A 13,792-nucleotide genomic window follows, 5' to 3' on the forward strand; every position below is an offset into this window, starting at 1 on the left:
ATGCGGTTTAAGACTACAATGAAGGATGGTCTGCTGATGTGGAGGGGAGACAGTCCCATGAGACCTAATAGTGATTTCATTTCGTTAGGTCTCCAAGAAGGAGCATTAGTATTCAGGTAATCTCTAACTGGTTTAATTATTTACACAATAAGCACACATCACCACTCTAAGTAGTAATGCTATTACCCTTCAACATGGAGCAAGGACCCCTGGGATTATAACTTCATGGTCTTGTGTACTGATAGAGTCCAACGTTGTTTGGTCTCTGGGGCAGGTGCCTGGGTGTTTGAAATGCACCCTGCTATTTGTTTTTACATTTTTTTCCCCTCTGTCAAGCACCAGATTGTTTTCAAACTCAAATATTCTTACTGTCAAACAACAAAAGCTAAAATCCAGGGGCATCAGACAACACACACAACATCTTATGCTCTCTCGAGAATTTGGTTTTTTTGTATTGTAAGTACTCAAACAGCTTTTTTGTGGCTTATTGCAGAGTGCTATGGTGGGATATTGATTGGTGGAAGCCCTGTCTTTCTGTGTTAGAATTTATTTTCAGATTAAGTAAGGCAAACAACGAACTGGAACAGGTCATTTTTAAACGTTATGGCTGTTCACACTGTTCACAAATGGAAAAGCTTTTAAAAAATTAATTAATGACAGTCTAATACCCAGTTACATTATCAACTTTTTGTCTTTAATCTGGTTGTGGGTGAAGCTCATAGACACAAATACTAAGTTTCATATTCCAAAGCTTATCTTGTAATAATTGCTGTAAAGGCATTTGCATGTGGTTTCCTGTGGTTAACCGTGCAAAAATCTTAGCTGTCTCACTGTATGCAAAACAGGGAACTGAAACAGTACATGAAATAGTTTGTGGATTTCATAGCTATCATTAAGACACCCAGTGCAGCCAAATAATTACCTATTCTTTGGAGCAATGACTGAACCCAGCTCTCCCACATCCCCAATAAGTGTCCTAACCACTGAGTCAGCCTTTCTCTTTCTTTGACCTCATAAATAGTTCACTATTTATACAGAATAAAACAGCTTCAACCGGAGATAATGAGAGCGACCCACCCCAGACTATGCAATAGCCTGTTGTATGCAGTGTAGTTGTAGCTGTGTCAAGCCCACAATATTAGAGAGACAAGCTGGATGAGGTAATATTTTTTATTGGACCAGTTTATGTTGGTCTTGTCTCCCTCACCAACAGAAGTTGGTCCAATAAAAGAATCCTCACCCACCTTGTCTCGTCAGTAGCCTGCTGGGCAGGACACTGAGTCACTTGGGATGTGGAAGACCTAGGTCCCTGTTCCAGAGCAGATGTGGTTTTACTATCCAGCAGACAAACTCCTTCTGTCAGCATTTGCTGCACCTACAGGGTTCTGCCGGTATAGTTGTATTGGCAGAGCCTGCATACTGTAGACTAACCCAGAGACAGAGACATTGTTAGAACCATGATTGAAATGGATGAGCTCCTGGTTCTTGGTCCTGTTTTCATGCCCCTCACTAATGTCCCAAGGCTCATGCTCCCCCTAATACAAATTATTCCTTTGTGTGTTTCAGGTTATTTGTTTTATAGCAAATGTGGCCCTATTAAGCCAAAAGGCTTGTAGGTTACTGATCTTTTTAGCCTTCTGTTTCTATGAAAAACTGCCTTACAGGAGCCCCCAATGTTATTGCTGAGCTCACTTGTTGGCCTAACAGTGCTGTGAAAACAGCATTCTCTGGCCTGTGGCGAATAAGGAAATGTCATGTCACCCCGCACTTCCCTCCATCCAATAAAGATGCAGCATTGATAACCTTCAAAGGGAGTCCCAGCCCTTTCCCAAGGACGCTGGCTGCAAGGTGGAGCTTTGGTAGTCAAATCAAATCAAAGCTGGGGCAATGTAATGAGGATACCTGCATATTGTGTTAGGGATGGAGCTTCCCATAAGGGAGGTAAACAACGTCTATTTGTTTTTAACCTTTTAGCTACAATCTGGGCAGTGGCATTGCTTCCATAATGGTGAATGGCTCTTTCAATGATGGCAGGTGGCACAGAGTAAAGGCAGTTCGGTAAGTCCAATTTTATATTATCAGCAAAGTCTCATTTATCTAGGAACCATTCTGGAGACTGCATCAGGGAAGAGCCCTGCTAAGAAATTTAAAACAGAAAAAAACTGTAAGGGCCCAATTCTCAGGCAATGCAAAGCCTTGCAGCTGCATTGACACAGACAAGTTAGATGTCTTCAAGTCAGAAAGTGCTGATGTAATACATCCTAGAATATTTAAGGAACTGGCTGAAGAGAACTCTGAGAACCATTAATGATTATCTTTGAGAACTAGTGGAGGATAGGAGAGATACCAGAGGACTGGAAAAGGGCAAATATAGTACTTATCAAGGAAAAAGGACAATCCAGGGAATTATAGACCAGTTTGCTTACCTTTGGTACTCAGAAAGATAATGGAGCGAATAATCAAACAATCAATATATAAGCATCTAGAAGAAAATAAGGTAATAAGCAATAGTCAACATGGATTTGTCAAGAACAAATCATGTCAAACCAACCTAATACCCTGTCAAAGAAGTTTAACAAGCCTTGTGGATAGGGAAAAGCAGTAGATATGATATATCTTGACTTTAGTAAGGCTTTTGGTACTGTGTCACATGACCTTCTCATAGACAAACTAGAGTAATATAGCCTAAATGAACCAGGGTGAGTGCATAACTGGCTGGAAAACCATACTCAGAGAGTAGTTAGTTATTAATGGTTCACAATCAAGCTGGAAGGGTATACTGGGTGATCAAGAATCTGTCCTGATTCTTGATCTATTCAATATCTTCATAAATGATTTGGGTAATAGCATAGAGAGTACACTTTAAAAGTTTGTGGTTGATACCAAGATGGGAGCGGTTGCAGACTCTTTGCAGGACAGGATTAAAATAAAATTCAAAAAGATCTTGACAAACTGGAGAAATGGTCTGAAATAAGTAGGATGAAATTCAGTAAGGACAAATGCAAAGTACTACACTTGAGATGGAACAATCAGTTGCACAAATACAAAATGGGAAATGACTGCCAAGGACGGAGTATTGCAGAAAAGGATCTGAAAGTTATAGTGATCACAAACAAATTATGAGTCAACATTGTAATTTTGTTGCAAAAAAACTGAACATCATTCAGCAGGACTGCTGTAAGCAAGACATGAGAGGTAATTCTTCCACTCTACTCAGCATTGGTAAGTCCTCAACTGGAGTATTGTGTCCACATGGGTGTCACATTTCAGGAAAGATGTGGACAAACTGGAGAAAATAACAGAAATTATTAAAAGTGTAGAAAACATGACATACGAGGAAAGATTGAAAAAAATTGGATTTAGTCTAGAGAAGAAAAGACTAAGGGGGGACATGATAACAGTCTTCGAGTACTTAAAAGGTTGTTATAAAGAGGAGGGTGATAAGTTGTTCTCCTTAACCACTGAGGACAGGACAAGAAGTACTGGGCTTAAATTGCAGCAAGAAAGATTTAGGTTAGACATTAGGAAAAACTTCCTAACGGTCAGGGTAGTTAAGCACTGGAACAAATTACCTTGACAGGCTGTGGAATCGCCATCATTGGAGGTTTTTAGGAACAGGTTAGACAAAAACCTGTCAGGAATAGTCTAGATAATATTCAGTCCTGAGTGTAGGAGACTGGACTAGCTGACCCTCAAGGTCCCTTCCACTCCTACATTTCTATGAATCTATGGCACAGAACTGTGGCCCTAAATACTTAGCAACTTTGAACCCATAGAGCAGAAGAAATACAAACAAATATTTTCATACTTGAGATGATCTAAGCAAAGGCCAGCCTCGAAGCTAGGCATAGCTCAAAACAGTCTGCCAGAGTAGTGCATGGTTAGTTATATAGTCTGCGGCAGGTGTGTACTCAAATCCATACCACTTACTCAAAGGCTGCTTCATTTGATGCCACCTGTGTCTTATCTCAGATTGCTGTTTGAGTTGAGAGCGGTATTTTGATCTTCCTAGATAAATACATTTCTAATTGTGGGCTAATACATGTGCTGTAGCTCTGCATCTGCATCACTGTTTTTCCAAAGTATTTAGAACAGCTGAAACAATAAGGCTTAAGCATTTTGGGAGGTACATGTAATGGGAATTAAGTGCACCCATCATCAAGAGAACAGACCCCCTTCCTTCTAGAATGGTGCTGACAGTCTTTAAAGCTTGGAACCCAGAGGTTCAGATGTAAGCAGGTCAAGTCTCTGGATCTACAGTCCCAGATCTGGTGTGGGCTGGCTGCAAGGCAAGCAGGCTGCAGGTGGTGGTGGGAGAGAGGGGCAGGAGAGGTGGCCTCCTGTTGTTGGCAGGCTGGGGCAGGCGGGAGTGGATTGTCTCTCCCTGAGGCTTTTTTGCAGGCTGAAGTTATAGATCGGCCAGTGCTGTGCTGGCAAACTTCAGGGAGACCTCTTCTCCCTTCCACTCCCTAGCTGTTTAGGAACAGTGCGGTGTGCGTGTTGCGTGACCTAGTGTGTTTGCTGGCATAGCCTTTCATAATTAAAAAGCATTATTGATTTTGTCACGCTAACTGGAGTGGCTCACGACCAAGACTGCCAGTCTCAGGGCAGACTATCAAAAGCAGGGCAAACACCCCAAATTGGTGGCATGTTCTATAATTAGATTTCACTAACCCAGTAACAAATATGAATTCTTGGATCACTGTAACAGTCTTACCACTGAGTCACAGACAGTCTCCTTCAGCTATCCCAGTCTATCTTGCCATCCAGGGAAGCTGGACTTAATGATAAATGGTCACTTACACCAAAAATCACAAAATATTCAGATTGCTCCCAGTCCCAAGAGACTAGTCATTTACCCTAGATCAATTTGTACCTTAGATTTGAAAGACCACCCCTGTAGAAAATCATGTAGTAAACTAACTAAAGGTTTATTAACTAGGAAAAAGAAATAGAGTTATAGAGTTATATACAGTTTAAAGCAAGCAAGCATATGTACACAGATGAATTCCAGTCTGGGATTCAAAAGGTGCCAGAAATGTAGTAATCCGTCAGCACTGAATGTTTTTGTTAGATTTACCCCAGGTGGACCCTAGGGATCTCTGCTTTTTTGTTTCTTAACTCCAGCCCTTGTGAGGGTCCAGACAGAAAGGAATGAAAAATCTTTATGTCAACAAGCGGTTAGGATTCCTGGTTTTCACCCAGGAGGCCTGGGTTCAGCTCCTCGTGTGGCAATGGCAGCAGTGCTTTATTTAGCTGAGGTTAGTCCTGATTTGAGCAGGGAGTTGGACTAGATGACCTCCTGAGGTCCCTTCCAACTCTATGATTCTATGAACTATTTTTATTTCCCTCTTCCAGCACTCAGACCAATAGGACAAGGCCTTCTGCACATACTTCTCCCATGGGTGGATGGGATAGTCTTCAACACTTTTGTCCTATGATGGCCCATTTAATTTTTAATAGTCCTCCTGGACTGGGGGGAGATCATGAGTGGGTGGAGGACTTCCTATTTGAGTTCACAAAGTTTAGTGCAGACATTGTTACATCTATAAAACAAGCATATTTTCCCATGGAATACAGACATTACAAGTGAGATTAAAGCACGCAGCAGCTTACAAGCACTTCATGGAGTTCAACCACTAAATACATTTTTATAAGACTAATGCCGATTTTGAACAAAACTAACAGACAGATGAGCTGGTTTGATTTCCAGCTATGATCTTGTCAGTTCTTAGCTAATGCCTATGGCCTTGGGCAGAACTGGCACTTGGTTTACCAGCATCACAGATAGCGCTGATCATTTTAATCATTTCACTGATTGATTGTATGTTTCTCTTTAATCAAATCCTTACATAAAGTTTATAGTTCCTGTTGTTAATTTGTTTGCTTGTGCGAGTTTGAATTATTTGTAAGTTCAAGTGCAGTAGCCACTGCCTTAGTGTGGTTATCCCTTTATCTCACTGGAGACATTGCCGAGTGGCTTTATTCTTCAGCACACCAGGAGGAGGAGGAGAACATCTACCAGCAGCACTATGAAATGAGCTCAGGTGACAGAAACTTTGACACCATCCAAAGACTATGAGGTACCCTTCTCCTGTTTGCACATCATACAGGTACTAAACCAGCGCTGAAAAGGAGATTACAGTTATATAGACTATAACCATCAGCAATAGAGATATATGGACTATCCTTGAATGTGGCGAAAATGAAATACATGCCCATTGATACGTTTAACAAAAAAAGGCCGCAAGCAGATGTCACAATTAAGGGTCAAGCTGTAGCGGGAGTAGATAAATTCAATTATCTGGGCTTGCACATATTCAACCAAAAAGACTGTTCCAAAGAAATTGGAAGACTAGGCATCTCAAAATGTACAAAGGTTCGACTGGTGAAAAGTGTAATTTTTTCCATAGTGACTTACTTATGGATGTGAATCATGGGAAATTAATGCTGCTGACAAGAAGAAAATGGAAGCTTCTAAAAAATGATGGAGTCTCTTGCATACCTACTGGACAGAAAAGAAAATGAATGCTTATTGTATCAAGATTATTGGAGAGAAGCAGACCCTGCTGTTGAAAATCAGCTGGTGCAAACTTACGTATTTTGGTCATATCAGGCTAGTGCTGGAAATAACCTTGAGAAAGTTATCATGGAAGGAATGGTGGCAAGTCATCATAGTAGGGGATGACCAGCAAGGAGATGGATAGATTGTATACGGCAGATCAGCTGCTAAGTGTGCAAAGCTAGCAATAGCTCAAGAAGGCTTGCGAAAATTCTGCTGTGATGGCACCAATATTCATTTCCTTTGTAACCCTCAGCATATTTGTTTTCAGTTTTCTTCTTTCATCCCCCTAATAACCTGTAGAAACACATTCATTTTCTCCTGCCGCCTCTAAATATTTTATTCAACTGAATGATATTGTGGTGCTTCTAGTGAATAGAACCTCATGGAGCCTTCCCCAAATAAGATCAGGACTTCACAATAAAAGCATCGTGCTCAGTGATGATGGATCTGAGCTGTCCATATCTGTGGAGGAGGAGCAGCTGCTGCTCCTTGATCATTTACTGAATGCAATGGAGGAATTGGTTGCTAGAGTAAACCCGAATTCTGGATTTCATTTTCCATTTCAGGGACGGGCAGTCTGGAAAGGTAACTGTGGATGATTATGGTGCTAGAACTGGTAAATCACCTGGAATGATGAGACAGTTAAACATCAATGGAGATCTGTACGTAGGTAAGTTGCGCCTTTGTAAACTAAGCTGGCCCACTGAGAAGCCTGCATGCTAGTGTTAAATCAAGTAACTAGATGCTGAGCTCTAATCTCCTTTGACACACTGAGCTGTGGGGGGAAGGGATTAGCTTCCCAATTTAGTCTATCATGCTCATCACAATTGTATTTTGAGTGCCTAAGAAATTATATTTAAAAAGAAGGAAGAACCTCATTGAAAACCAGTTGCTGATTCAGAACTGATGCTTCCTTTTATGTTAGAGTAGGAATCTAGTACTGTAGTGTGGTTTACATTTTTTTAAAGTGGAAATGAGGCACACATTCGTCTACAGTTTCTCATTCACTTGATCACACTCTGTCTCTCCTAGGTGGCATGAAGGAAATAGCACTGCACACAAACAGACAGTACATGAGGGGTCTGGTGGGGTGTATCTCACACTTCACACTGTCAACAGATTACCACATTTCACTGGTTGAAGATGCCACAGACGGGAAGAACATTAACACCTGTGGAACAAAGTGACAAGAGAAGACTCTCCACATGGAAGGACCATTGTGCGGATGTGTTTGTGGCTGAGACTAAAATGACTGATACTGCACTCGAAGGCCACTGCTTTGAGTTGGCCATGGAGGAAAGAACCAAACTGAAGGGAAATCATACCAAGGGAGACCATTTTCCACTCTCCTCCTTTTGATGACCAAACTGAGTATTTTGTGTAGGAAATGTCACATTTAACCATTAAATGTTTAGTGAACACTGAAGACCATACATCAATGCAAATTACAAAGACTGGTGTGATGTAATGAGTAACTTAATGCCTGTGTTGTGATTCCATAGAAATTTTTTTATATATCTAACAGAACACTATTGAAACACATGTATTCTTTCCAGCTTACAATGATTATCATCCAACCACCTTATTTTCAGGCTCTGTATCTATGCATACAAATTCCTATTTCAGAATAAGCAGTTTTTCTTACCATTCACTGAAATGTTCAAGGTTATGTTCCATCCTGTGTAAATAACAAACACCTACATTGACTGGTTTCAAAACAATGTTGTTTGCTGAAGAGGATAATTCTTAATATTAAAGTCTACTTTTTTATTACAAGCAACAAAATCAACAATCCAATTTTGTAGAAGTAATTTTGTACTTGTATATTTTTATAGCTGCAGCAAAAGAATTGATCACATAGTATAACTTTTGAAGTTTAGGTGTAATACACTTAGCTCTTTGCACATTTTCCTAAAAATAACAAAACAAACTGTGTTTTTAATCTGTTCTATAAGGAAGTTTAATATCTGTATTATATAGTGTCAGTGGAGATATTTGTGAATTATAACCAGTTTTAAATCTGACTTTTTTTGTAAATTTTGATAGTTAAAATTGTACATTCATGAAGCTTTCATGGCTTAAACAGATTAAAAAGGTGTTAAATCTGTTGCTACTGTGCTATTTCACCATCAGTATTTATATATACCTCACACAGAGATCAAACTTTGTGTAAGCAAGAGGACCCAACATAGTTCCTTTTACATGCATCAAACCAAAGTCTATTCAACAGTATTTGTCAAACTGGCATTTGTAGGATCAGGAGAACAGAGAGAAAATGCAGGTGGGAGAAGTGGCATTTCAGAGTCTGGAGATGTTTCACTATGCTGTATTATTCGGTATATCTCTGGCCCTGGTAGCTGAACTTCTAATATAGGGCGAGGCCTGTCCAAAGACCTAGTGAACCAGAAGAGATAAGGTAAAATAGACAATTGATCTAATATGATACTAGATTAGTTAAATGAAGACATTTTATAAGACAATATGCCCTTCAAGTGACCGTTGTTTAGTAAGATGATGCAGAAACAGGCATTTAAGCAGGTTCCTACTACATTTTATTGCGAACAAGGAGATGGCAATTGACTTGGAGCCTCCTGTTCCTATACCTTAAATGTATGGGACCATTAAAGTGACTTTGATGCACAATGTCTAGCCTCTCTGAGGCATATCTGTTTGGTAAGTGCTACATGGTGTTTTTATCATATTTACTTTTACTTTTTTCATCTGATTGCTTCCTGTCTCCTTTCATCTCTGTCCTGACATCTAGAGCTCAGTTCAAAGATCAGCAGCAGGCAGGAGATGTCTGTATATTTTAAGAAAGTTTCTTAAAGCGACCTCAGGACAAGTAGCTATGTTGGTGGAACAAGGCCTGGGAAAGGTGCAGAGTTGGTTTTTCAAGAAACTCCATATTTGTTATTGTGGGAGGACAATAGATATCTGCCATAAACCAACAAACTCTGATAACTCCGATTACCTGACTCACTATGCCAGGACTCTGAGTTTCCAGCCTCACCCATCCAGCTGAGCAAATGAAGCGTAAGTAACACTGTGGCACTGGCAGATGCTGTGTGTACTGTAATACTTGGCTCCTTTACAGTGGATTTCGTTTGGGCAGCTTTAATTTTAAAGACTGCCTCTCTCACCCCTTGAAGAATGGAACTGAGAAGCCAAAGGCACTTTCACTGCAGTGCGAGCTACATCCTACCACTACAACTTCCAGCTTTTTGACTTGTCTCAGATTCTTCTTGGTATTCCCACTGCATTGGGATGGAGGTGACGTGTTCAGCCCTGTGGTGAGTGGGGAGTTACCTTGTGTTGCTCAACACTGCCCCCTATGTTTGGTTAAGGTGACAATCTGAAAGGAAGTGGTGCTCTCCTTGGCTGGAAGTAAAGTGAGAGGAACATACATATTTGAGGGTGGAATAAAAAGGGAGGATTATTTGGGCTCTATCGTTCACATCACAGGCTGGGAAAGAAGAAATGGTACATTACACAGCAGTCAGTCATTGTCCACAGGAAAACCTGACACGTGCTCTGTCGCTTGTTGCATTGACACAGCTGTGCTCAGTAATCATGGTTGAGTTAGTTTAAAAAAAACAAACCAACAGCTATCCGGCACATGATTCAAAATTGCGTGATGAGAGCAATCTGGGACTAGCACATGCACAGAAACGGCAACTGTGCCATGGTTTTCTTCCACAAAAATTCTGGGCGCATTGGAAGCTCAGGTACTTTTTCTTCCTTAGAGTTTTAGGACTTGACAATGTATAAGCTCATGTCAACATATAAGCACACAAAAAGAGGTTAACATTTTTGTGGCTGCCTGGCATGTGTGGTTCCCAGAATACCTATCCAATAGTCCCATGGGATGTGGGAGAATCAGGCTGAAATCTCTTCTCTGGAATAGCTGCAACAGGAGAGACAGAGAGTCCCACCTCCAGAAGGAACATGGTGGTCAGGACACTCACATAGAATGTGGGCGATTTGGGTTCAAGGCCCTTTTCCAAATCAGACAGAGCAGAGATTTGAAAACTGGTGAACCACAGCCTAGGTGAGTGCTCTAACCAGTGGGCTATTGCCTATAATGGGTGTGGGGAAAGGGCTCTTTGTCTTCCCTCTCCCTCCCAGATAGAGGTGACTTGGCTTAGACACCTAAAGCCAGGAGCGGGTTCATGGCTGAGAATTCCAAGCTCCTACTTCCAGCGTGTATCCAGACACATAAGCCCCAGCTCATAGGAGCTCTGGGGAGTTTGGCCCGAAGCCTCATCCTGCTCATATTTCTATTTTTCCACATTTCTCTTGAATGACCCACTGCAATCAGCAGTTTGGACACCTATAGCTTTGTGGTGCTGACCCTGTCCCTCCTTATGGGAAGTTTCACACCACTTCTTCTCTGCCCCAGCCCTAAGTACACAACAGTCCTTGACCTGAAAGAGTAGCCAGGACCTAGACATAAAGTAGACTGGTGACATTATGACCACAGGGAAAGGCAGGGTCTAGAGAACGAGGACATTTTGAAGCATAAAACTTGTTCCTTCATAGAATTGTTACTCACCTGACCTCCCAAAAGGCAAAATCATTTTGCTTCTTGGCACAGTCTCCGTGACTGGCACCTAAAACGGGCCCAGTTTCTGGGAGCCGTCCATTTGGGAATTAGCTGGTTTCATAAGGATTCAGGCCTGACACTCACAGAGACAGTTCATGCACGACGAACTCCAGGAAAGACAGAAACAGGTAGACGGAAACAAAACCCAGAAGGGGAAACCCCAAACACATATTTTGTGTGTTCCTTATTGCATCAGTCATCGAACCCTGCTGACTGAAAGGGAATGATGTTATGTTTAGTGTGTGGCAGATATCCAAACTTGCACACAAAAATTAACAGGGATTCAAAAAGCAAAAGGCAGGAAGGGGACTTTATGTGGGGGGAGGGGCAGCTGTGGGAGCGAAGTTGCTTCCATTTAATTAGCTTGCCACAAGTGATTTTATTTTAAATTAAAAAGCACTTTGTTTTTTTAAGCATGTACATTTAGTAAACAAAATATGTCAGGCCAGACATGTTGTCCATGTATACACAGAGCCTTGCTGGAGGCATCTATGCTGGCTATAGCAGTTACAGAAAACAGACTGTCACTTCATGTTTTTTCTTAGGGCCCAAATCTTGGGTACTATATATAACACCAAAGGCTGCAACATTTTTTCGGGCAAGCACAAGCAAACAAGCCCTGAGCATCTACACTTATCAGCCATTTATTTCTCAGGGGACTCCAGCAGTGCTTTCCCCCTCTGAATGATAATCTCCCCCTCGTTCTACTACTCAAAACATTCCCAGCTCCAATGAGTGCAGCCCTCCCACCCGCTATATTTTTTCTGTGGGTTGAATGATCAGTTTCTAAATACTTTACAGTATATTGTGACAAGGCACCATTCACCTCACTTCAAAGGTTTACGATCACGCTGTGGCACTTGCCCTCTTCACTCAGGACTTTTGCAAATAACAGCTCTTTATTGGTATAGCTCATGAATGATCTTATCTTTTCATTAAATTCAGCATCATGTGGCTGCCATTATAAAGGCAGCTATTGCGAGCGGATACCATAGTTATTTCCTATTCAAACCACAGAGGAAAATATATCTTGGATGCTTCTGTATGGAAACAGTTGCCAAGAGCTGGCTTTTTACTGGCAAGCAGGGTAACACAGACTGGCATATTGAGGTTTTCAGCTCCTCACTAATCCAGCTATTCCTTACAAGGATTTATCTGTGTTAGCTTCCTATGTGTGAGGTTTCTCCTCGTGAACTGTTGGTTAAAGGAAAGCCAGCATTTAGCTAAATGTCATACAGAAAAAATTCAGTCTCAGCTGCTCTGTCTAGTGAACGCCATGGTGATGGCAAATTTGTATATGGTCCATTTAAGGGTAACGTCAGTGGAATACTAATACACCACCTAGAGCTGCACACATCTCCAGTACAGGATGTACCTCACAGAAGTTACTGATTCCCACATGCAATCCTCTGCCTTGTGGTCAGAGGCCATGATAATACCAGTCCAGCACATGCCAGCAGCTCTGCTCTTGCTGGAAGTGCTACTCTGGCTGCACAAAGATGCCTGGCCATCTATAGCATATTGTACTAAAAAGCTTTCAGGCTCCAAGACCAGGCAAACACAGGAAGAATGTTTGGGCATCAACCGAGTGTGTATAAGGGTCACAAAATAACTACAGCATTTTAATCGTTCCAGTCCCATAAAAAAGAGCCACGTGAACCTCTTGTTAATAAAAGGTAAAGAACCAAAGTGCCCCTTTGATGCCAGGGCTTGCTCATGCATTTAATGAGATTTAATCTAGTGCAGCATATGCACCAAGGGAGTCCCAGATGGCGGCTTTCTCAGAGCCTTACTGATCCGGCTGCTCTACAAGCACAGGAAGCTGTCACTTTGCGACACCTGCTAGTCTTGCCCCAGAAATTAGAAGTGATTACAAATAACCTCTTAATATGTGCCCAAGTTTGAGATGTCGTTGAGTCCAGCTACATATTAGGAGTCCCTCTGTCAGCCTGAGATGTCTGTGCAATGCAAGGGGAACCTTCCAGAGCTGGAAGTCTGAAGAAGTTTATGGATTCTTTACAACATTTGCAACAGGTTTGTCTGAGGAGAAGGCGGCAATGACCTTACCTGCCTTATAACCAAGGTTTTGTAATGAGTGCTTTTCAAAAAATGGTGAACTAGTGCCTGCAATTCTTACTTCTGGGGCATGAGAGACACTACCAAAGCACTGCTGGGGCCTTGCTAAATGACGGTGGAGCCAGCTTCCAATGACTCTAACTTAGGCCTGGTCTACACCACAGCGCTTTGTTGACAAAAGTCAGCTTTTGTCAACAAAACAGTGGAGATGTAAACACCGCAATGCTGCTCCTGCCGAAAAACCGCTCCTGCTTTGGCGACAAAATAAAACCACCTTGATGAGAGGAGTAGAGCTCTTTACACCAAAGTTATATCAACAACGTGTCAGTGTAGTCACTGCGCTTGGTCATCTCATGGTAAATGGCCTCCAGGAGATGCCCCTCCAATGCTCATCCTGACCACTTTGCCAGCAGGTTGAACTCTGCTGCCCTGCACCCAGATACACAGGCATCCACCCCTCCCTCTTTAAAGGCCTGAGGATTTTTGAAATTTTACTTCCTGTTTGCTCGGTCTGGAGAGTTCACATCACATCTTCCCAGCTGACCCTG

At 41.7% G+C, this 13,792-nt stretch overlaps 1 protein-coding gene across 1 annotated transcript; it reads left to right on the top strand.

Annotated features, from left to right (window-relative positions):
- LOC137151312 (pikachurin-like) lies at positions 1-8,643 on the top strand. The gene is made up of 4 exons (XM_067545671.1): positions 1-116; positions 1,975-2,058; positions 7,132-7,235; positions 7,598-8,643. Exons 1-4 carry the CDS (start codon positions 1-3, stop codon positions 7,750-7,752), a joined length of 459 nt encoding a protein of 152 aa, XP_067401772.1. The 3' UTR covers positions 7,753-8,643.
- The last annotated feature ends 5,149 nt before the right edge of the window (positions 8,644-13,792 follow it).

This window comes from Emydura macquarii, unplaced genomic scaffold (genome assembly GCF_026122565.2).
Source record: "Emydura macquarii macquarii isolate MOO-44397 ecotype Brisbane River unplaced genomic scaffold, CSIRO-AGI_Emac_v2 contig_1045, whole genome shotgun sequence".
Taxonomy (NCBI): Eukaryota; Metazoa; Chordata; order Testudines; family Chelidae; genus Emydura; species Emydura macquarii.

Excerpts from the sequence above, each read along its gene's own strand:
- LOC137151312 (XM_067545671.1), top strand. The coding sequence starts at position 1 with ATGCGGTTTAAGACTACAATGAAGGATGGTCTGCTGATGTGGAGGGGA. Across the intron at positions 2,059-7,131 it reads CACAGAGTAAAGGCAGTTCG|GGACGGGCAGTCTGGAAAGG; the intron begins GTAAGTCCAATT and ends TTTCCATTTCAG. Across the intron at positions 7,236-7,597 it reads CAATGGAGATCTGTACGTAG|GTGGCATGAAGGAAATAGCA; the intron begins GTAAGTTGCGCC and ends TGTCTCTCCTAG.